The 22469-nt window shown below is 50.4% G+C and overlaps 12 protein-coding genes across 12 annotated transcripts; 5 read left to right on the top strand and 7 right to left on the bottom strand.

The window, feature by feature from the left end:
* The first annotated feature begins 1069 nt into the window (after nt 1-1069).
* On the top strand, nt 1070-1784 carry BDR25DRAFT_384507 (uncharacterized protein). The gene has a single exon (XM_033697877.1). It carries the CDS (start codon nt 1414-1416, stop codon nt 1690-1692), a length of 279 nt encoding a protein of 92 aa, XP_033551853.1. The 5' UTR covers nt 1070-1413; the 3' UTR covers nt 1693-1784.
* On the bottom strand, nt 1556-4201 carry BDR25DRAFT_301531 (uncharacterized protein). Its single transcript, XM_033689598.1, has one exon. It carries the CDS (start codon nt 4074-4076, stop codon nt 1878-1880), a length of 2199 nt encoding a protein of 732 aa, XP_033551852.1. The 5' UTR covers nt 4077-4201; the 3' UTR covers nt 1556-1877.
* Nucleotides 4202-4333: 132 nt separating this feature from the next.
* On the bottom strand, nt 4334-5010 carry BDR25DRAFT_384506 (uncharacterized protein; the record flags this gene model as incomplete). Its single annotated transcript, XM_033697876.1, has 3 exons — nt 4334-4593; nt 4676-4762; nt 4812-5010. 3 exons carry the CDS (start codon nt 5008-5010, stop codon nt 4334-4336), a joined length of 546 nt encoding a protein of 181 aa, XP_033551851.1.
* A 755-nt stretch (nt 5011-5765) lies between these two features.
* On the bottom strand, nt 5766-7536 carry BDR25DRAFT_215043 (aldehyde dehydrogenase; the record flags this gene model as incomplete). Its single annotated transcript, XM_033684823.1, has 4 exons — nt 5766-6148; nt 6194-6725; nt 6894-7324; nt 7431-7536. 4 exons carry the CDS (start codon nt 7534-7536, stop codon nt 5766-5768), a joined length of 1452 nt encoding a protein of 483 aa, XP_033551850.1.
* An 832-nt stretch (nt 7537-8368) lies between these two features.
* Nucleotides 8369-10265, bottom strand: BDR25DRAFT_214623 (putative nicotinamide riboside transporter 1; the record flags this gene model as incomplete). The annotated part of the gene is made up of 3 exons (XM_033684803.1): nt 8369-9349; nt 9455-9570; nt 10121-10265. 3 exons carry the CDS (start codon nt 10263-10265, stop codon nt 8369-8371), a joined length of 1242 nt encoding a protein of 413 aa, XP_033551849.1.
* Nucleotides 10266-10296: 31 nt separating this feature from the next.
* On the bottom strand, nt 10297-10864 carry BDR25DRAFT_351494 (uncharacterized protein; the record flags this gene model as incomplete). The annotated part of the gene is made up of 3 exons (XM_033694861.1): nt 10297-10361; nt 10408-10790; nt 10851-10864. 3 exons carry the CDS (start codon nt 10862-10864, stop codon nt 10297-10299), a joined length of 462 nt encoding a protein of 153 aa, XP_033551848.1.
* Nucleotides 10710-13050, top strand: BDR25DRAFT_384494 (alcohol oxidase). The gene is made up of 2 exons (XM_033697875.1): nt 10710-11003; nt 11108-13050. Exons 1-2 carry the CDS (start codon nt 10970-10972, stop codon nt 12739-12741), a joined length of 1668 nt encoding a protein of 555 aa, XP_033551847.1. The 5' UTR covers nt 10710-10969; the 3' UTR covers nt 12742-13050.
* A 350-nt stretch (nt 13051-13400) lies between these two features.
* Nucleotides 13401-14806, top strand: BDR25DRAFT_384489 (MFS general substrate transporter; the record flags this gene model as incomplete). The annotated part of the gene is made up of 3 exons (XM_033697874.1): nt 13401-13475; nt 13599-13927; nt 14035-14806. 3 exons carry the CDS (start codon nt 13401-13403, stop codon nt 14804-14806), a joined length of 1176 nt encoding a protein of 391 aa, XP_033551846.1.
* A 2170-nt stretch (nt 14807-16976) lies between these two features.
* Nucleotides 16977-17308, top strand: BDR25DRAFT_159970 (uncharacterized protein; the record flags this gene model as incomplete). The annotated part of the gene is made up of 2 exons (XM_033684025.1): nt 16977-17034; nt 17130-17308. Coding segments are annotated over 2 exons (237 nt in total), but the record flags the coding sequence as incomplete, so codon positions are not given.
* A 525-nt stretch (nt 17309-17833) lies between these two features.
* Nucleotides 17834-18877, bottom strand: BDR25DRAFT_351490 (uncharacterized protein; the record flags this gene model as incomplete). The annotated part of the gene is made up of 9 exons (XM_033694860.1): nt 17834-17943; nt 17970-18096; nt 18129-18158; nt 18194-18214; nt 18251-18300; nt 18343-18369; nt 18427-18470; nt 18504-18790; nt 18860-18877. The coding sequence occupies 9 exons, from the start codon at nt 18875-18877 to the stop codon at nt 17834-17836; spliced, it is 714 nt and encodes a 237-aa protein (XP_033551844.1).
* Nucleotides 18878-18906: 29 nt separating this feature from the next.
* On the bottom strand, nt 18907-20349 carry BDR25DRAFT_351489 (uncharacterized protein; the record flags this gene model as incomplete). The annotated part of the gene is made up of 12 exons (XM_033694859.1): nt 18907-18937; nt 18978-19040; nt 19113-19201; nt 19243-19383; nt 19517-19580; nt 19631-19673; nt 19709-19740; nt 19787-19856; nt 19891-19963; nt 20021-20176; nt 20205-20286; nt 20321-20349. The coding sequence occupies 12 exons, from the start codon at nt 20347-20349 to the stop codon at nt 18907-18909; spliced, it is 873 nt and encodes a 290-aa protein (XP_033551843.1).
* A 1-nt stretch (nt 20350) lies between these two features.
* On the top strand, nt 20351-22248 carry BDR25DRAFT_280646 (FAD/NAD(P)-binding domain-containing protein; the record flags this gene model as incomplete). Its single annotated transcript, XM_033687829.1, has 3 exons — nt 20351-21006; nt 21062-22065; nt 22120-22248. Exons 1-3 carry the CDS (start codon nt 20454-20456, stop codon nt 22246-22248), a joined length of 1686 nt encoding a protein of 561 aa, XP_033551842.1. The 5' UTR covers nt 20351-20453.
* Nucleotides 22249-22469: the final 221 nt, after the last annotated feature.

Below are 22469 nucleotides of genomic sequence, written 5' to 3'. Positions count from 1 at the left end.
CAGACGATAAAACAGAACCAAGAAAACGGGTAAATGCTATTTCCATGTCGATCGGTCGGTTGAAAAGGAAACACCACGTATTATTATTGATCAACGAACGACAGCCGCAGAATCCAAGATTATCACAAAACAATCCCGCTACAACGGAACCCTGAAACTGGCGAGGCTATCCATGTACATGGTCTACGGTTTGGGCGGCTCAAATGGCAGTGGCAATGGGCTCGTGGGTGAAATGATCCTATCGGATGAGGGGAATCCACCGCGGCTGCGTGCATCCGAACGACTCTCTGATCTTCGACTGCGACCAGCTGAGCACTACCTGGGATAGGTGAAGTGTGGTGTCCGGGCTCCATGCAGCCTAAGCGATGGGGAGGAACAGCCTCGGGCATGGCTTTATTAGCGAACGACATTGAAGGATATTGAGTTCGGAATACGAAAAAGCAAGAGTTCGTAAAGTAAGAAAGTTAGGTTTGAAGATCGGGGGGCCGTTGCGCACCAATCAGATATTCGGGCTCGAGGAAGGGGCCAATCAGAACGATACGAGATTCAGGGAAGATTGTGAAAGACGGATCTAGCGGCCGATTCTGCAGGAAGCCGCTCTGCGAAGAGATCGATGATCGGAAAGTCGGAATATCGTATCGGAACTAGTTCGACTGATTTTCAGAGTAATCCCAGCCTTCGTGAGATTTTAGTTCTTGTGAACTCGGCACAGAGCCGAAGTACCTATCTATCATGGCGACAAAACACCGGTCGTGGACATCTATTCGTATCTCTACCACCTTCTTGGATCTTCCTCGTCCACTCGCCGACTACAGCCCCTTGCACCACAACCTCCCCTCCCCTAGGCGACTCCCCATCATCAACCGCGTTGGCCTATCCGGAAAGCCACTTCTCCCCAATCTCCAAGATATTTCCACTAAATCGCTTTCATGGGCAAACACGGCATTTACCCCTCCATCCTTCGCTTGGAAATCCATGATTGGATTTCTTGCTGGCACAAGGCACGAAAAAGGTTGCGCGGAAAATGCGAGAGGAGATGCAAGGCTTGCATGATCATTATCCCGGATAGTTGTTTTTCTCCGCTACATTGTCGACGAGCGCGATGATCGAGGTTAAATACTTGAAGAAATACCTCTTAGTGCGTGGAATAGTGATAAGCTACAACTATTTTGGCTGGGGTCTCGATCTTCCTGAAGTATAGCCAATGCTGCAAGCAATCGCTGACAAGAGTATACCAGTATTCCTTCATCCCGAATTACGGGTTGGCGGACAGTGTATTTGGACCTTGTTATAGAAACCGTGGACAGGCTCTCGGGTATCGTTGGAATTCACCACGAAGAGGACGATTCCCATGTCGCCCATTTTCGTAGCTGATCTTCAACAAAATACCTGACTTGAAGGCAATCCTATCTCATGCCGGCGGTATGCTATCGTTCATTGCACGTCGAATCGAGGCATGTATTGAGCAGGACCGCGAATGAGAAACGCAGGGGTCGACCAAATGCGGCAAGGAAGCCTATATGGGAGGTGCTAGAGAAGAACATATACATGGATGGCATCTTCTTCGACAATATTCCTTTGAAAGGAGCGGCAGGTGCTATAAGTATTGACAGGCTGATGTTCGGTATAGACTACCTGTCGCTCCCCAGCTTGAGGAAGGACGGGATGTATGCGGACCATGGCGTCAAATAGGGATGCAACAAAGGCGTGATTCGGAAAGGGTGAAGAACATGACAAAGTCATGGGCTGAAACGCGGTGAGGCACTGAACCTCAAATAGTAATAATTCCACGCAAGTAGGTGTCCTCCCAATTCCCGACACCTAGGAGTTGATTTCAGCCAAAAAAAAAAAAATTTTTTTAATAATTTACGAACACCTCAACACCCTGCATGACCTGTTCCCTCGTTTCCCAACAAACTCCCCAGATCGCCCCAGTTCCAATCCTGGATATTGTTTATCGTGAAATCCATAAATGACATTTGGGTGCCCCTGTCGAACCGAGGACCCGGAAACGAGCCCGTAAATTCGGACTCTGGGAAGTACCTACCAGCAACAGCTTCTCCCCCGAACATATACGCTCCACTGTTTGTTGTAGACTGGAATGGATATGACACTTCCTGATGTGTCTGAGGCGGTTGGTGTGGAGGCGCCGGGTCTATTCTGGGCTCCGCCTGAGTTTCAACTTTTGAAGGGGGTGATATCGTGTTCATTGTATCTGCCATGGAGTGAAGCTCCACGATTAGTGAAGCCCATTTCTCGATCGTGCCAGGCATATGCGGATTACGTAGATGTCTCGTCGCTAGTTCCGCGAGCTGTGAAAGTAGTATTCGAGACTCAGAGAGGTCATTGCGCTCTTGCTTAGTTGTGCATACCAGGTCCAGCACAAGGACTGAGGCACATGTTAGTCCATACCAGATATCCCACCACGTGATAGCATCGAATCTCCCTTTGGCCTCCAGCTTCAATATAACATTGGCCAGCGAGCGACCGGATGCGACACATACGTCGGACATTCCAGTCAGCGCAGTGTTGTTTGAATCTTTCCCCTCTTTGGATAGCGACGTCGCCCGGGCCAGGAGTGCAGCGCGACAGAGCACCACGACTGTGTAATGATACATGCCATGGAGCAAAAGGAGCGGACGCTGAAATGCAGGCGACGAAGCGTCGGCACTCTCGACTCGAAGATGGGTAGGAAGGCTCTCTTTCCACCGGTCTAGATCTCGGAGTACTCCAGCTGCGGGGGAAAGTGGTCCGACATATGACTCCTCGCTAGCGCTTGCTTTTGTGTTCTTCGGTGCACGGCAGGCGGAGCCAAGATGCACGACAAGACGATTAAACCAATTTGTGTAGTCGGGAGGACAGTATCCTGCCATGCCAATGATGCGCTCATTTGGACATCCAATCCTAGAGCCAGGATACTCGATAGCACTTGGACGGTCGTAGGAAGACACTTGCATCTGCTCGAACGCGTAGAGGGTCCACCACAACCGCTTCCTCAATTCTCGCGTCAGTGAAGTCTGCATTGTGTTGACCTTGTCTTGGTGCAGCCCTATAGCGAATGCGATGCGAACCGCAGTCCCAGTCAGGTTCCAGCACGCGTCACGATGGTTGGTGTTGTGGAGATGAATCGCGGCAAGCATCAGCGCCTGCACGGCAGCGACACTCGAGGTAAATATCACAACAGGAAGCAGCGTCTGCACGCGGCGCCACCACAGCCGCTCCTGCTCTTCTTGGAAGGTGATGCGGGCGACACGGCGAGAGAGCAGAAGCACACACAGGAAACTACAGAGCCATGCTGGGTCGGCCTCAGCTGGAGCCAGCAGCCAGGCTTCGTATGCCTCTCGGAAGGGCGCCTCGTGAAGCACCGGAAAGTCGGGGTTGATGTGGTGGAAGTAGGCAGTAATCAAGGACTCCAGGCTCGGTGCCTCGCCATTCGGAGCGCGCTGGTCGGCGGGCGAATTATGGTCAATGTTGGACGTCGCGCTGGGCGTGGAGAGAGCATGGGGATCAGCATCGCCATCCAATGGCTCCTGGTCAGCTGCATTGCGGCCAAAAAGCACGAATTCGCGGATGGCCCCCCGCCCGACGAGCGTGGTGAGCTTGAGATGAAACGAGAAGGAGCTCGCGGGCCCAATGTATTGTACCTGGCCTTGCTGGTCTGGTAGTAGAGGAAGGTGCTCCTCGGCCTCGTTCCCGCTGCTACTCTGGCTGTGATCCCCATTTGCATCACCTCCACCTGCCGAGTCTGGCAATGGGATGCCCAGTGAACTCCCCAATTGTCGCATCTTGTCCATGTTCGAGACATCTGCTTCCGGCAGCAGGCCCTTGACCAGCGCCTCCAGCAACGCCAGTCGGTTTCCCAGCCCCTCCACGCTGCCATATAGCCGCTTCTTCCGAGGCTGCGTCGTGAGGCAGTCGATGTTGTGGAGGACACAGTACCGACACGACTCCTGGCCGGGCTCTTTGCGACATTTCTGCTTCCGCGACTTGCACTTGTCGCAGCTGGTCTCGGTGCGCTTCCGCTTGTCAAGCGGCACTCGGCGGGAGGAGCTGTTGGTGGTCGGCGTGGAAATCATCATTCACGACGCGGGCCGAGGCATGGCGAGTGCAGCGCGAGGGCATTTGAGGTGCGAAGCTGACGACTGAAGGTTGGCTGCTGTTACTGTTGGGTACGCGTACACAGTAACAGCGTGATTCCAGCTGACTGCAGGGTCTTGAAGCACCAGGCGTGTGGCGAGTCATGCGTTTGAATTAATTCACAGCCCTATGCTAAGAGTATTTGGCTTGGCGAACCAACCTCCCCCACCACCGGCTACTTGCCAGAGAAGCTGTATCATCCACTCCGAGTGCTTCTCCAACGAGCACCCAAATCCCTTGGTCTAGTCCGCGATACCGTGCGACCTGTATGCGTGCCATACTGTCGCGCAGCATTGATAGCAACAATTGGCTTCTCCAACTCTACCTCCATCTCTGCCGTCACTTTTGCACAGAACAGATTCGTCCCCGCCTGCACCAGTGCCTCAACATCCGCCCTATTCACTTTCAGGAATGCCTCCTTCAGCGTCTCTGGTTTGATCTTCGCAACTGGCTTGGCTGTCGAACACTTTAATCCATAAACATTGGCGACATCAAACCCCACTCCCATGAGATATGCGTGGACCTGCCCATCTCCTACCGTTTGGTAAGGAGTAATAACCCCAATCCTCTTCGCGCCCATTTTTTCCAATGGCCGCACCGCATGCTTGCGCACCAGTCACAACATCTAACCCACCCAAAAGCTCCTTCATCAGCTTCTCAAACTTGGCTCGCACCTTCCTTTCCTCCCCTGAAAGTCTCCGAGCTTATTCCCAGGACATGGGAATCTAGATCCACGGTCGTGACGCCAGCGACTGCAGTCCTAATCTCCTTTCTCAGGTCGATCATGAATTGGTCGCAGGCCTCGTCGCTGTCGAGGCTAGGGTTGTGGATCATAATGCGGCCGCTATGCCATGAGATGCCTAGCACCATCATTTGGGAGTATTCGGCTCGACGGGGACGTTCGTCGAAGGAATGATTACCTCGAAGGTGCCACGCGGGGAGAAGTGGTAGAATGGCGTCTGAGTGTGTCGTTAATTGTGCTATGCTGGTAATGAAGGGTTTGTTTGTTCTATTTGCCTTTTTTTTTCTCGAACAATCTTTTTTTATTATCAAAGTAGTCACTGTTATTCTCACTAGCCTGAATTGGGTATGCTTAGATCGTTATGCCCACCAACTCTGATCCAATGTACCCACTATCGCACACTACGTTTCCCCACAGCTATCGGGTGTCGCAATGCTTCTCTTCTCGTGGACCAAAGCTCTGCGCTAGTTGCATTCTGACGGATATGCCCGCCGCGCTTCGGCAGCAATCTGCCGAAAGAGCTCCCCTTTGCCCCTCCCCTGCGCTCGCCTTATCTCTGAGCCATCCAGTCCTTAGACGTGAGAACAAGCTTCGAAGTGTCCTAAAGGGTCCCGATAGTCTGGATCTGGAAGCGAGATTGTGGCTGAACGGGGTACAAGTATCGAGTATCGTTTCACACGGCAAGCCTCTTCCAGTGCTTTTTGCACGCTAATGCACTCATACTTTAGCAAAGTCAAGTCACACGTCTCGTTATCAACAGGGGGCATGTGAGGAAGGAGAGGGAGCAAATAAACTCAGTGAACTGTACAGAGACAGGACAGCAAGTCTTCGGCATAGATTCGATCACTCCAGCATATACATCACTTAGGGCAAATATCGACCCTCCCTATCCCCCAATCCCAGGTGTCCTAAAATACAAACTCTTTACCTCCAAATAATGCTCCATACTGTCCAGCAGGCTCTCCCTGCCCGTCCCACTCCCCTTCCAACCTCCAAACGGCAAATCCCAACACCCCGTCGGACTGGTGCAATTAATCCCCACCATCCCGCTTTCCAGCTTCTTACCCACCCGTATCGCCCGCTCAACATCTTTCGTGTACAGCGCGGCATAGAGCCCAAATTCCGTGTCGTTGGCTTTGGTAATGACTTCGTCTTCTGTAGCGAAAGTGTTTATGACGACGACGGGACCGAAAATTTCTTCCTTGGTTAGGGGTGACGTTTCGGGGATGTTGGCGAATATGACCGGGTGGATGAGTAGGGATTTACCCCCTGCCTTCCTATCTTCATCTACTTCCACAGCACCGCCAATTCCACCCTCAGCCTCAGCCCCCGCCCCAGTATCAATAACCTCCCCGCCCGCCTCCTTCCCCATCTTAATATACCTCTTTACAGCATCAAACTGCAACCTATCGGCCTGCGGCCCATGATTAACCTCGGGATCCATCGGATCTCCCAGCCTCCTCCTCCTCGCAAACCCCTTAAACTTCTCCATAAACTCCTCCTTTATACTCTCATGCACATACACACGGCTATTCGCCATGCACGTCTGCCCGGAGTTCCAATTAATACTATTCTCCGTCTCCCTAGCTGCTTGCTCAATGTCCGCGTCTGGGAAGACGAGGGCTGGGGATTTTCCGCCGAGCTCGAAGACAACCTTTTTGAGGTTAGAATTAGCAGAGGCGATTTGGATAGCGCGGCCGGTGCGAGTAGAGCCGGTGAAGGAGAGCGCGCGGATGCGCATGTGGTGCGCGAGCAGCGAGCCGGAGGTGTGGCCGTGGCCGGAAAGGACGTTTATGACGCCCGGGGGAAAGTTGCAAGTTGGGATGAGTTGGGAGAGGAGGTAGCACTAGAGTGAGGGCGTTAGTAAAGGTTAGCGATGGAGGCGTTTATCGACTTCTCTGCTTCCAGAGCAGAGTAAGATAGGTCACGTTAAACAACTTCCATTGTTCTGTCCACACACCCCATACCTTACCTAAATTCCCCTAAAATCTCTAAAAAGAGTAAACTTACATACCGTCAACGGTGCTTTCTCACTCCCCTTAACAACCACGCAATTCCCTGCCGCTACCGCAGGCGCTACTTTCTTACTAAAGAATACCAGCGGCGCATTCCACGGGATAATAATCGCCACGACACCAAACGGCTGTCTGACACTCATATTCAAGAATCCGGGGGTGTTGAGTGAAGTATGGCCTTGCGGATATGCGGCTTCGGCGAAGTAGTTGAAATGTGTGGCGGCGTACGAGGCGTCGAAGTAGGAGCTTGTGGGACGGCCCATGGAGAGGGCGTCTAGGGAAGCGAGAGAATCCTTCTTTTCTAACACTAAGTCTGCCAACTTTTTTAATGGAGCGCCACGCTGGGCTGGGGAAAGTGAACTCCATGAGGGGAAGGCCGCGGAGGCCGCTGAGACGGCAGTGTCTACGTCTTCAGCAGTGGCTTCGGGGACTGTTGTGAATGTTAGACTTGGAACTCCGGACTAGCTGGATTATGGCCAGGCAGAGATGGTTGAGGAAGATTGAGAGAAAGTCGGTTATTATATGGATGGACGGACCTTTTGCAACAAGCTCCCCTGTATGAGGAGAATACAAATCAAACGTCCCACCATCGCTTGCGGGCACGAGGTTGTTGTTGATGAGCATTTGGGCTTCAATTGGCATTTTCATTGTCACTGGCGTCGCCATTTTGTCTAGAGCGCACCGGAAGTGGAGGGGAATAGCTTTAGGGAGCTTAAAATGCTGGAGAATCAAGTAGCATGAGGCTCAAAACTCAGAACGCCCTGGAGCTATTCAAATATGATATTTTTAATGTACGTGTATATCAACTAACAGAGCTTCTGCAGGCGGCTATTCCCACTCCATCTACAACTGAGCTCCAAATACCTTGCAACCACAAATCACAGAGGGGTAGCTCTGGTGGGGTTACCCAACTTTACCTACCGAGTCTTGCCGACCTCCACCGATAAATTCTCCCGCTGGCTAGATTGGGTGCTTACATCCGAGCACGGGATGTTTTGGGCTTCGGGTGCATGTCGGTTGCGTGGTTGCGGGTATTCTGCGCGCGGATGCAGGATGCGATGGATGGGGAAGAGATGGGCGGTTGCGGAGGGATAATTGTGGAGAGTTGTGGTGGCTGCGGCAAGGTGCATGGTGGTACGATAATTCTGGCACGTGGTAAGGAACGGACTGTGAGGGTGGATTTTCGGTGTGGGGTGTAATGCGTGGTAAGGAGAAGGTGTGAAGAGCGGACTCAGAGTAGGTAGGTAGCTGTTGGTCTTGAAGGTTGGGGTCGGAGATTGTGATTGTGAATGATGCTCCAAAGCAAGCAAAGTGATCGGGACTCCAGGATGAACAGATCCTAGGAAGGGTCTCCAAGTTCATGGGCTGGCGTAGTGGAACGAAGAGGTGAGGATTACAATATAATATGCTCTTCAACATATCCAACACCTATAATTCTATTTTTACCAAGACTATCTTTATCTAGCCCCTGTCGTCAGGATCCAGAAACCTTCTCAACCCCAACCTCAACCCCCTTCTCCAAACCCTCTTCCTTCATCCCCTCCGGCATCTCCTCCAGAATCCTTGTCCCATCCACATGAAAACTAACCTGCACTCCAAGCCCCGGCGGCGGCGAAATCCTATTAAAAATATAAAATAGAATAGCTGAAACCAAATACCCAAAGAAAAAACTGATCTGGTAGAACCGCCGCCAAACGACATCGACCTCAAGACTTGATACCGCGTTCACGAAGCCCGGAAGCGCCGGCCACATACCTAGAAAATACGCAATGAAAGCCCGCCAGTTGACGCCCGCTGTGAACCAATACGTTCCACCGGGAATGTACAACTCGGGGATATTCCATTTCTGGCGTCTCACGATCCAGAAATCGACAATCAAAATCGCCGCTGCCGGACTCATGAACACACCGAAACTACTCAACACAGTAATAAATGTCTCAGCTTGTGTCAAGAAACGCCAGGGATTTGCGAGCACGCCCAAGATGCTGAAGATAATGGCGCCACGGCGCTGTGAGATGTAGCGTGGGAAAAGCATAGCGACGTCCATGCCAGAGGACACGCAGTTTTGCGTGTAATTGACGAAGGTAGTAACGGATAGGAGGCCGACACCGGCAAAGAAGGTGCCGGCGCGGCATTTGGGGGTGTAGGAGGTTTGTTGGATCCACTGGAGCATGATGAGGGGATTCCATTCTAGCAGGCCGTATCGTTCGGCGAGCGCGGAGGTGGAGATGATACCAACGAGGGCGGTGAGGATAACGGTAACGGCCAGCGTGATGATGGCGGGCGTGGAGGTGTGTCGTCTCCTTCCGTAACGGGTCCAATCTGAGACACGATCGGACCCGCCGGTGTAGGTTCCAGCTACACTAGTAATGCCTTGGATGACTCGGAATCCGGCTTCGGCTTTAGAGAGCTTGATTGCAGGAGCAACTAGATTTCCAGGACTGCCTCCGTTTTCCTGCATGGACCTGTCAAAGGGGGAATCTCGGGAAAGTTAGAGAACTGAACGTACAGCTACAGCCCATCCCATAATACCAAGGAGCGTGGCAGTTGCGATAACAACCTGCACTTCGAGAAGCTTCTGGACCTTCCACGCTGGGACGAAGTAAATGATTGGGAAGTACATGATCATGAATAGAACAAATCCGATGAGCCCTGGAGTCGTGATGCCGGCGCTGCCTCCCTGATTAGATTCTGTTCAGAGATTTCGATGATGTTAACAGTACCTTTCAGGCAATGTGTTCTTCATGCGCAGGAAGCTGGGAAAAATTGAGTTAAGAATTAAAACAAATGCTTGCCCGCCAAAGTACATCTGAGTTCCCTGCAAATCCATAAGACATGAGCTGATGGGCGTCCAGCGTAGATACTTACATAAAAGACGAACGACTGAAAGACGTTCAACATAATACAAAAGTACGACCCCCAAAGGCCGAAAGCCGATCGAGCCAGCATTCCGTATCCAAGATGATGTTTTGCCCCAGGAGTGCCGTTCAGATAAGCGTTACCGCAAGCAATGGCCATGCCGACGGTCTTGATCAATTAGTATTCATCTCTATTAGTATCGAATGCTGGAACCTACCACAGCAGCCATAGCCTGTGCAGCTGTCAAGCCGATACCAATTAAACTGCTTCCGATGGTCCAGGATGAAAGGCAAACGCCACAGGTGCCTAGGAAGTTGGTTAATTACTGCTTTCATGTGGTCTTAGAGAGGATGCGTACCCCAGTAACTCACAAACGCGTATACACCATATGTTCGTTTGTCATGTGGAATCGGATACACGTCCCTATTTCCCCATCGACTTGTGTCAATGGCTTCGTACTCATCATCGGTCGGCTTCACTTCGATCTTCCTGAGGACCGACGAGACGTCCATCGTAATTGTGGCGAATTAAGGAGAGAGACGTTTAGATGGTGCCGAGGTTTGTCAAATAGCCTGGGCAAGCGTCCATCTTATTCCAAAACATAACATCTCAGACGTAGATAAGGATGCACGAGCACGTATGGTGAGTGTTAACCATAGGCTTGCAGAACAATACCCAACGAGCCCGGTTTGTCCCCCCCATCAACTATATCAAGGGTCCATGTTTGGCCAGACCCTTGCCTCACGGCGGCCGCTAAGATGGGATTGATACATGCCTGCAGTTGAATAATGCAGAGAAGAGGCGAGGAGATAGTGAGGGGAGCAGTGGGAGGAATTGTGACGGGCAGAAGCTCACAAACGAGCGGGGATTTGTGCAGCCGCACCCGGGAGTTTGGACGCGATCCTTTTCTTGGGTCTACCTGCATCAACAATTCAGTCATCGGCGTAACACCGTCATTTGTCTCTTGCCATTTCCATGTCTCAATTACGGTTTCCTCTCTTTGAGAATTGTAGCACTCAGCCCGTGCGGTCTTGTGACTAGGTGATTGGGCGATCCCTCGTACCTTGTCCAGATTGAGCAATATGATTACAGCTCACTCCACTTCCTGCATTCATCCTAGAGTCGCGACCATTTGTTCGGTTCAATATAGTAGCGAGCCCTTTTATATGCTCTTTTGAGGGGTAGTTGTAGCTTTAGCAAACAGTCGGAGCTCGCAATGGCACAGACATACGACTTCATTGTTGTCGGAGGTAGGCTTCGAGCTTTCCTCTCCAACTTCCGTTCCCTATCCTCGACTTCCTTCGTATGCTACTCTGTATGCGATAATATGACATCCTGACGGAAGCTCGTTCAGCTGGCGCCTCTGGTGCGGTCCTAGCATCCCGCCTCGCGCACACGCCCACCGCACCTAGCATCCTCCTTGTTGAAGCTGGATCCTCTAACGCAGAAGCTGTTCATCTCTCCGGAGCCGAACGTTTTAACGTCGCGTTCGCACTGAATTCCCCGCTCAATTGGGGCTACAAAACAACCCCACAAACCCATGCTGCAGGGCAGCGGATTGACTACTCGCGCGGCAAAGGACTTGGAGGAAGCACAGCAATCAACTTCTGCGGTTGGACTGTTGGACCGAGAGATGACTATGATGAGTGGGCTTCGATGGTGGGGGATGAGAGATTTGGGTGGCAGAACGTGAGGAGAATGTTAAAGAGGATCGAAAACCTAAAGACCGCCATTCCCAACAGGAGTATGAGGAAATTTGTGGATGCAAGGATTGAGACTCACAGTGCGTCTGGGAACCTCGATCTTGCATATGGCGAACAGTGGCTTCCGGATGTTGGTGATATATTCATCGCAGCCAGCCAGTGCGGCCATCGTCTGAATCCCGACGTTAACTCCGGCGATCCTATCGGCTTTGGCATGGCTAGTGTATGCATTGCTGATGGCGTGCGGGCGACATCTGCAAGCGCCTACCTCTCTCATCCTCCACCAAATCTGAAGATACTCACCAATGCCCTTGTGGCGCGGTTGCTGTTCGTCGGAAACCGAGCCGCTGGTGTGGAAATCATTAACGGCGTGAAGCTGCATGCTCGAAAGGAGGTCATCATATCTGGCGGGGCTTTAAACAGTCCCCAGATTCTTATGCTCTCCGGTGTGGGTCCCGCAGAGGAGTTGAAGAAGCACAAGATCCCAATAATCCAGCATCTACCAATGGTCGGCCAGAACCTGCAAGACCACTGCTTCTCGGCGGCTGGCACGGTCCTAAATGAAGACCCATTCCTTCCACCAGGACCTCCCTCTCAAAGCCCCACACCGATGGGCTGGTTCAAACTACCCAGCGTAACAACCTCTCCCGAATTCCAAGCCCTCCCCACCCGAATACAACAGCACATGCATAAGCCCACCATCCCCGCTATGGAAATCGCCACACATTCCCCAAACGCCTTCCTTGAGTACACGCCAGCTCCCGACACAACATATTTCGGCGCCATTTGTCTCTTATTGAACCCCCAGTCCCGTGGCTCTGTGACTCTGCGCTCTGCGAGCCCATCCGATGCCCCGATAATCGATCCAAAGTTTCTCTCTCATCCATTCGACCGGCGCGTTCTAGTAGAGGGTATGCGTGAAACTATCCGCATCCTTTCTGCGCCAATTTACTTTTCACGAACGATTCGGTTGCTTGGGCCAAAAGACAATTCCGACGAAGCAATTCTAGAGTATGTCAGGTCGAATTTGCGGAGTTCGTGGCATATGTCTAGTACGACGTGTATGGGCTTAAATCCCCAAAAGGCAGTTGTAGATCATCGGTTTAGGGTCTTTGGATTGGAGGGATGTCGAGTTGTGGATCTAGGTGTTTGTCCATTTATCATAAATGCGCATACGCAGAGTACGGCGTATGTTTTGGGTGAAATCGCGGCTGAGGTGCTGGCGGAGGAGTATGGGCTTGGGGAGGTGAGGGTTTCGGGGAGGCCGAGAAGATCAGGTGATTAGGAGAGAAGATGTAGGAAGGTTGCTGATGGGGGGAATGCAGATGGCATTCGGGGTTCCCCGGCTATGGATTGGCTCTGCAGGGATCACGAACCCTTCAGCAGTCGTTCAGTTGACACGCTAAATCTTACAAAGGCTTAGATGAATATCCTACTCTTATTTCTAGCTTCCCTGGAGTCGACATGATGGGTATAGCGCTATATTCACTTTCCATAGTCCCGATATCACCCTTCATTATCAGCCTGAAGAGCATTCCGAAATTCAAAGATGGATGGGTCCATGCTCCAAAGGTCGAGTTGCATTCATCGGAACGGTCCTCGGAATCATGGGGAGAGGTAGCTGCTCGGAAACAATTAACCCGGTCCCGACAACACTATCCCATGCAATCGCTGATCGTCCCCGCTCGCCCCTTAGAGAAGTGCTAGCATTTCTATCGGTTCCGCAACGGCTCTCACCAACTGAATGACGAGGGAATATCTACCCCGCGTTTCGGGAAAGACGCTGGTAGATGGTTACTGACTCGATCACAGAGATGAATGGGTCGTTTAGGATCAGAAGAATTATCCTTCTTTCTTAAAGCTTAGATTATTACTGCCATCTTCATTACTGGGCACTCAAGACTCAAGCACAGCAGAACGACTTGGTCCTATTCCCTATCGGCCATGGACAAAAAACCCTCCCCAATCGAATACCATGAGCACAAACCCTTATCTGCCATCGAGAAAGACCATGGCGCTGTTTCCAGCCCACCACCACCCGAAGACCACGCTGCCGACATCGACATCGACCTCCATGACCCCAAACGCAACCTTCTCCTAAACCGCCGCCTCGATATCCGCATCCTCCCCCTCTGCTGCTAGGTCTACCTCCTAAACTTCCTCGACAGGGGTAACATCGGCAACTCTAAAGTTCTGAATGCCGAAACGAGAGACGACCTATTACAGCAGACACACATGACGTCCAACAACTACGCACTCACCGTCACACTTTTCTCGCTCGCATATACCCTGTTCGAGGTCCCGAGTAACTGGGTGATGAAGCATTATGTAAGGCCGTCGATGTGGTTAGGGTTTTTGCTATTTTGTTGGGGGGTACTGACGATGGGGTTTGCTGGGGTGAAGAGTTATGCCAGTGTGGTCGTGTTGAGATTTTTTATTGGGGTTTTTGAGGCGGGGTTTTTTCCTGGCGAGTACACCTGCCTATAAGTTGGATATCGGTGGTAGAGGATGGAAGAGTGGGAATGGATGGAATCAGGCTGACTTTTGTTCGTATCTAGGGTATAATCACCGTCCTCAGCGCTTTCCTCCTCTGGTTCTGCCTCCCCGATTATCCAGCCCGCGCAACATGGCTGAACTCCTCCGACAAACACTTCGCTGTGTCGCGCCTCGAGTCCCGCGGAGGTGGCTACAACCGAGCCCACGCCTCCCACGAAGAGATCTTCCAAACTCTCTTCAGCCCGCGCATGCTCGCCCACTACCTCGCCTACATCGCCGATGTCGTGCCCCAAGGCTCCTTTACCTTCTTTACCCCCACCATCGTCACAGGCCTTGGCTACACATCCATTCACGCCCAACTCCTGACAGTCCCTCCCTGGGTCGTGGGATTTTGCGTCGCTATCACGCTGTCGTACTCCGCCGACCACTTCGACGCACGAGGCTGGCATATCACGACCGCGTCCCTCGTCGGCGGCATCGGCTGGCTAACTGCAGGTCTCCTCCCTCCAGACGCATACGGCAAGCGCTATGGCTGCCTCTGTCTCGCAGCTGCGGGGGCATTTCCCGCGGCCCCGGCTATGACTAACTGGGTGACGTGCAATACCCCCAGTTTCCTGACTATTCCGCTAGCCATCGCGCTGCATAATTCCAGCGCTGGAATTGGCCAGATTATCGCGCAGTGGATATGGAAAGCAGGGGAGGCGAAAGATGGGTATCCGACAGGGAACTTTGTGTGTGCAGGGTGTAGTTTTTTTGTGGCAGTAGTGGCGGCGGGGTTGAGAATTACGTATGGGGTTATGAATAGAAGGGAGGTTAGGGATGCGAGTGGAGAGAAGAGAGTTTGGGCGTATTGAAGGAGGTGGGGGGGTGAAGTATTTGGAGGGTGGACAGTTTTCGGTGAATTAAGTGATGCCAAGAGAAGACGAGTGAAAGTTCTTCCGGGACAATTCTCGCTTAGAGCTCGAGTCTAAGGGTGTCTCCGGCATGATCTCTAACTTGGCCGCTGAGTCGCCGTCTACCAACTGACGGGCCGCGCACTAGAGTAGTCCCCAGACGGGACTCAGGTGCAGACCAGAACGAATATAAGTGCTAAGGACCGTTAACAGTAAGCATGTTTCCTACGGCCATCCCCGAGGTAGGAGCCCTGTACAACCAACCCGCCGCTGCCATCGGAGTGATGCTAACTACACAGACCCTGGTAAGCATCTATGCTTGTGGTCAAATGGAAGATGCGCCTTGACTCTCCAGCCAGCTCCGCCGCTTTGACTGTGTTCCGGAAGCAGCTGGACGATGATATTTGAGAGATGGGCGATCACGGGATTACAGTGCATGATGCTCTTGATGCTCACAACGTCCCGAAGGACAGAGACTGGGCCCTCTATTAAATCACGCACGGTGACTACTCGCTCGACGACCCGCCATTGTCAAGTAGATGTACATTGCACGGGATCCACCACAAGAGAATCAGGTTATAAGAACAATATACAATTTGCCATAAACTATTTTGACAGAGTATATACCACGTAAAGCCCTACACCACAGAAGTTTATGGTACCAACAATCCATCTCGTCCCATAGCGATGACCATCGAAGAGCAATTCAGTCCGAATTACATGGCGGCGACATACCACAATCCTTATTTCCCGCACTGCGTCCAGACCTTCGGAATGCGCCGGATATCATCCAAGTTAATTAGGGGGTGAGGTTAGCTTTGAACCTTTGTTCATCATCAACCATACCGTCAATGGAGAGATGCTGAAAGACATGCGACGCACCAGACTTCGAACCAGCAGTGTTAAATTTCTGCACTGGTTCCAATTTCAGCGCAGGTTCAAAGCAAGGCCAGGCTCTTCTAGATAGCCTCTTCCTCGTAATATTGTCTGTTTAGATTGGTGTGGCTGACAAGAGGTTTGGGAACTCTAACAGACAGGCCATCAGCTACTTCATCCTCTAGCATAAAGAAATCCTAGGAATGATAAAGGTGTCCAATACTGATGAGTTTATGCTTAGCAGCGCAGTCAAACGGAACGAACGTTGGGTGGTGTTCCGCATCCTAGAGTCCCAGAACCTGAGGATCAGCCACGGGGAGCATAGTCCCATTGTTGGGAATACTTGGTGAAGTGGAGTTCAAGTATCGGAAGGATGGGAGGAAGTGTTGTAGGTTAGGCAGGGCACTAGATAGAGAGAGAGATAGTGGGGGGATGGGGTTGTTTCAAGATAAGTGGGGTCTCTTCTTCCGGTACTGAATAGAGGAAGCAAGGATTAAAGGTTCATTTGAAGGCTCTTAGATTCACGCTAGCCTGTATGCCATCGTGACTTGAATCTCATTCGGTGCGAAACTTGGAAGAAAAAGTTGGTTTGGGAAGAGATGGCTAGTCTGGGAGTTCAAACAATGTTTCGCCAATAAGGTGTTAGTCGAGTACGGACTTCGGAAATTGAAATCGCGAGGCTATGGAGTTGTGGAACATAATCCTAGTCGTGGAGCGTAATCCTAGTCGTGTAATGTGGAACGTAATCCTAGTCGTGGAACGTGGAACGGAATCCTAGTTGTAGAACGGAATCCTAGTTTTAGAACCTCACTAGTTCAACACTAGACTTTTCCACTGCACCTTTTTCACCCCAAGTATAACTTAACTGAGGTAATTCAAGACAGTAATTGGTATCATATTAACCTTCTATCTAATGGCGGTAAGAATTCTAATAGATAGAGCCAACCCTAGTTATGTTCCACGTTATGCGATAGCATGTTGTAGTTGCTAACTTGCACTAAAAGCCAGGTTGCGGTACGTTTGACTTTGATCACCGGACTTCGACCCGCCGCTGTGCTTGTCTTACCTTGGTTCGCCCCTCACATCACCAAGACAACGGGTCAGGTTTCCATCTTACGGTACGGCTTTAGTTTACTTATTTTATGTTGTTTCACTCCCCCTCCACCACCATTCATAAAAGTGAGGAAGAATGGGGCCATCCAAATTCCTTTCCACTACCTTCGTTGCGTTTTGCATGTTCAGCAAGCTTACTGTCGCAGACAATTGTAAGCACGGTATCGATTACTGCGGCTGGAACCTTCTTAATAGAGGAAGTATGTACGCTTCTCTTCTACCTACCTACGCTCACCTCCCCCTGCCTGCATGTCGCATCCATTTGCTCGGTACCTAGCCTAAAATCCAAATGCAGACACCTACAACCAACGAATTCCCAACGAGCTCCGCGTAAAAAACCAACCCGACGACTTCACGCACGTCAACTCTTCGCTTTTTTGGTGTGTGGGAGGAGTGAATGGAGATATCGAATTTCAGGTTTATTGTGGAGATGGGAGTTGTAAAGATGGCGGGACGAATAAGAGTGACTATTGCTACAAATCAAATTCGAATCCCGGCAGCTCATCGAGGCTCACCGCCTTAAGCTCAACCAAGACGAAAATACCGCACACATCAATTTCTTTATCTGTAATAGTTGCGACGGTTACGAAAATAGGGTTTCCGACTGACCCCCCCGCTTCTGATCAGGATCAAATTGCTATTGGAGCGGGTGTTGGCGTAGGCGTGGCTGTCCCGATTATTGCAGCAGTGATTGTAATGGCTGTTATTTATCGACGGAAGATACGAAAGAAGTTGGATCTAAGGAGCGAGGGCAGTGCAGGAAGCTTTGAGGCGGTTATCAGTGGGGTAGAGATGGACGCAGATAACGCCCAGTGTGAAATCGACGGAACGGAGACGGGCGGGAAAAGGGAATTGGATGGCGCTGATGTGTTTCAACTAGATGGGGAGGGGGGAACAAGGGAACTAGATGGAGAAGAGGAGGCAAGGACTCTCGAGCGTGGTGTCTCTGACCCTGTTTCTATATAAGTCACCCCCTCTCTGCAAATACGGTGTTTACATTTACGATATCTGAATCCCTTCTCTATTTGCGGCTCCTAGGCCTCTAGGACTTATTACCTCTTCTCCTCCGATAAAGCCAGGCAGCCCGCTTACAAAATCCTGCATGAAAGCTAGACAATCATAGACATAAATGCACTTATACCGCCCTTTTCGGTTGGTGCGGGGTTATATGAAGGGAGAGGTTCAAGGGGACGAGTATTGGTCAGTTGGGGTGAATAAGATGGTATAACAAGGACAAATATGACCACAGGTTGTAAAAGCCTCTTGAATTATGTTAAGCAATCCTTCATTGAACAAAGACTTCCCAAAGAAATCCATATCTTGGCTAATTCACGGAAAAGTCACGTTATGCTGACGCACGTAACTAAGTCGCTTCATGGCCTATTGAATGCTAGTTGTCTATCTACACAAATCCACCAAGGCACCCACCCCTGTCCGCTCTTCCGTCAAGTTTTGTCTCATAATGGCTCAACATGCCTCTCGAGTTATCCAATCAGGATGGTGTGGACTGAGAGTATCACAACCTAGTTGTATTGCTCATAAACTACATTAGCCAACCATGACTTCATATTCTGCACCCCCCACCCCTCCACTCCTTCCAAATAGACGACTATGGCCTCCGTTGGAACAATTCTGACTGAAACCCTTGTGGACGTTCTTGAAAGACTACGCAGCCTGTTGATGTACTAGAATCTGAAGTATGTCCTCAGAACAGTTCTTCTCCGACATGCTTCCCTCTCTCCTAATCTTCAGTCTCAAATAAAATTGCGCAAGTTTGTTGAAGCGGCCTAAATAAGGATATTGTGTACTCATTCGAGTTGAATAGCGTCTCACAAAACATTCGACGACGAATTGATGAGTTTGAGCCTTCAATAGATTACGCTTAGCGTTAAATCGACTCAACGCCTTCTCGCTACATATGTAAAACGAGGCGGTTGACGATTCCTCCGTATTTCCCTGCGCTCTGTCTTAAACAAAAATTCTGCAATCGCTCCTAAATTTAGTAATGAATATGGAGCTCGACACCGACGGCTGTGGCGACATTCACAGGCATCTACATCTTTTCCCCGGCGTTAGCAAGCTTCCATAATCAATTGTACGACTCTTGGAAACAGAGGTGGTCTCAATCCATCTCAATTTTCACTCGCGCTGTGGTGTCCCCAAAGTACATGTGCTGTTCCTGGAAGGGCCCCTTGCCTGGGAAGATCTTTCGGGGGGAGCAAGGATTCTGCCTGTCTTCTTCCAAATGAAATATATATGCTAATAGTAGCCCCGCTACTCAGTTGAGCCAATGAAGACTATTTTTGCTGCTATGGCTTTATGACAACTAACCTCCGGGAGAGGGAAATGCTGAACTGGGCGAATCTCCTACGAGAGAGGACAAGCGAAGGGCCTGGGGATGGCTAGACGCTACCATAGCTGCTGCTAGATGACTGGGGGTTTGTCATGGATATTTTAGCCCTTTTAACTTCATTGGGGTAGTGCATTGTATGCTGATCGTGGAACTGGATCTTGTCACTAACCATGGAACATGACCACAGTAATCTTACCTCAGAACAGACATTAGCATCTTATTAACTTCAGATTAAATCTTGCAAGGGACCTAACAGAGTTAAAATACTCTAATTAATGTTCTACGTTAGGTGGTAACATTTTGTAAACGCTTACACTAGGATTTAACACAGTAAGTGGTCTCGTTCGTCGACAGCCTGATTCCTTGAACATCTTCGCCTCTCCATTTGGACTTCTGGCATCGGAATGAATCGGTAATATACAGCCGAGCCTGTCAGATCCTACGATTTACCGCCCCTAGTATCACGATGAGGTTTATCGGGAAAAGCTAGCCCCGACACAGCAAATCATCACGTCCCGAACGGTCGGGACTCGGGGATTTCGCAGGTGTCCTCCTTATCGGAGGTGATTCCTCATTCTATTGGTCTCAGGTGGCTCGACGAGGCATCTTTACAATCGCGTTCTTTGAAATCGTTGCGATCGTTGATTCGATCATAAATCGCTAATCTTGCTCGAAATAGGACGGTAATGATATGAAAATGAACATTTCCAGGGCAAAATATGAGGGGTTATAATTTTTTCATGCAGGATACTATTCGATGGTGTTCTGTGTCTATTCTTTAGTGGATCCATGACCCTTGGCTCCCCTCATCTTTAGATTAAAATTGCATGCACAGTTTCCCAATTAGGATAGATCAGCCATAACAAAGCGGAACGATTGCGCGGTAGCCTACTGCCAGAGAAGGTCTTGAATCGCTGCCATTCGATATTAGAGAAGATTCTTGCATGAGTGCTATCGGTGTAGGATGTTCTGAGAGCTATGAGGCTCACCTAAGCCCCCTCCTCTTCAATTGCAAACCTGTCGGAACCGCAAAGCCCTTGTCGACTCAAACACCATACGGATTGCGTTTTCTCTAACCAATCGTTCAAACAGATACAGACTAGAATATTCATGGCTCTCAGCCATCACGTCACCAGACCTTCTCCACCATCTGCGGAGCCATTCTAACTTTGCCACCTAAGTTTTATCGACTTTTTCTTCACCCGCGCTATACAAAATCGCTTCTCTATATTTTTAGGCGGTTTCTTATTCTAAATTCTCTTCAAGATGACTTCAATTCAGGAATTGAAACTTCTTCCCTTGAATGAAGATAGTGCCAATAGTCTCAATAAAACCAACGGTGTCTACAGCGCTGAAGTTCAAGAACTCGATGTCCTTGTTGTAGGCGCTGGTTTCGGTGGGGTTTATCAACTGAAGTCATTTCGCGACCATGGATACCGTGTCAAGCTCGTGGAAGCTGGCACTGATTATGGTGGCGTCTGGTATTGGAATCGATACCCAGGTGCTCGTGTAGACACCACTATCCCTCTTTACGAGTTCTCTGACCCAGATTTGTGGAAAGACTGGACTTGGAGACAGCGGTTCCCCGGGAGTGCGGAGTTGCGTGCGTACTTTGCTCATGTGGCCGACAAGTGGAATTTGAGGAAGGATACTGAGTTCAACACTTTCGTTAGCTCGGCCTCTTGGGACGATGTTGAGGCTAAGTGGGTTGCGAAGACGAAGAATGGCAGGACTTACAAGGTCAAGTTTCTTTCAATTAGCGCGGGCTTTGCTGCGAAGCGGTACATTCCAGGCTGGAAGGGAATCGAGAAGTTCAAAGGTACGTACTATCTCGAAACCAAGATAACTAAGCTTAGTACTAACCTTGTACTTAGGGATATTCGTCCATCCCTCATACTGGCCGCATGAAGAACCCAATCTCCGGGGTAAAAGAATAGCTGTCATCGGCGCCGGCTCGACAGGCGTCCAGCTAGCAACCGACCTCAGTAAGGTCGCCGAGAAACTGCATGTATTCATACGCACGCCAAACACGTGCATGCCCATGAGGCAAGTCAACTACAACCTTCCCGAGCAAGCTCACCCCAGATCAGAATATCCCGACCTCTTCAATGGCCGCAAGGAGTGCTTCTCTGGATTTGACTTCGACTTCATTCCTCGCTCTACCTTCGACGACTCGCTAGAAGAACGTCTGAATATATACGAGAAGCTATGGGCTGAAGGTGACTTTAAGTTCTGGCTCGCGACCTACAAAGACATGCTGTTCGTTGAATCCGCGAATCGCGAAGCGTATAACTTCTGGCGCGACAAGACGCGAGCTAGGATCCACAAAAAGGAGATTGCCGATATCCTGGCTCCAATGAAGCAACTCCATGCCTTTGGCTGCAAGCGCATTTCTCTCGAAAACGGTTACTTCGAGATCTTCAACGAGCCACATGTACATCTCGTTGACATGAAGGCGACACCGATCGAGGAAATCACTGAGAAAGGTATTAAAACTAGCGAAAAGGAGTTCGAGTTTGATTACATTATCTGTGCAACAGGTTTCGATGCCCTCACTGGAGGTCTTTCCCAGATTGACATTAAGGGTCCTTCTGGGGAGTCGCTGAGTGAGCACTGGGTGGATGGGTGTAAGACGTATCTCGGAATGAGCGTGTCCGGATTCCCCAACCTGTTCTTCACCTATGGACCACAGGCTCCGACAGCATTTTGCAATGGGCCAACTTGCGCGGAGCTCCAGGGTGACTGGATAGTGAATGTCATAAATCATATGAAGTTGAAGGGATTGAGGAGGATTGAAGCCGAAGCTGAGGGTGAGAAGAAGTGGAAGGAGGATATCTTGAGGTTTGCAAATGCATCGCTTCTCCCGACTGCGAAGTCGGTAAGTCTACTGGTTGTTGAATCTTGATGTGAATTTTATGCTGACGACAAAAAGTGGTACATGGGCGATAATATCCCTGGGAAGCCAAGAGAGCCATTGATTTACCTTGGAGGTGTTCCGACATACTACAAGACAATTAGTGAGTGTGCTGCAAATGGCTATATGGGATTCAGGACGGAGTAGAGCGCTGAATGGTTGGAAGAAGGACTTTTCTTACGTATGGCGTCATCGTACCCTACCTGGACATTCATTTCACTACCAACAAATCCGTCGTCAATCATAGCGACTGGGAACCCATCTAGTTCCATGTCGAGTATTGACTTCAGGCAGTCATGGCTCCTTATAGGAAAACTCGAATCCTCCAGAGTCTAACTGTCCGAGTGGAGTTAGTGTATGCCCTTTTC

This window comes from Lindgomyces ingoldianus (genome assembly GCF_010093535.1).
Source record: "Lindgomyces ingoldianus strain ATCC 200398 unplaced genomic scaffold BDR25scaffold_6, whole genome shotgun sequence".
NCBI lineage: Eukaryota > Fungi > Ascomycota > Dothideomycetes > Pleosporales > Lindgomycetaceae > Lindgomyces > Lindgomyces ingoldianus.
This window is presented reverse-complemented; position numbering and strand designations above follow the sequence as displayed.

Excerpts from the sequence above, each read along its gene's own strand:
- BDR25DRAFT_384507 (XM_033697877.1), top strand. The coding sequence starts at position 1,414 with ATGCCGGCGGTATGCTATCGTTCATTGCACGTCGAATCGAGGCATGTA.
- BDR25DRAFT_384494 (XM_033697875.1), top strand. The coding sequence starts at position 10,970 with ATGGCACAGACATACGACTTCATTGTTGTCGGAG. Across the intron at positions 11,004-11,107 it reads CGACTTCATTGTTGTCGGAG|CTGGCGCCTCTGGTGCGGTC; the intron begins GTAGGCTTCGAG and ends AAGCTCGTTCAG.
- BDR25DRAFT_301531 (XM_033689598.1), bottom strand. The coding sequence starts at position 4,076 with ATGATTTCCACGCCGACCACCAACAGCTCCTCCCGCCGAGTGCCGCTT.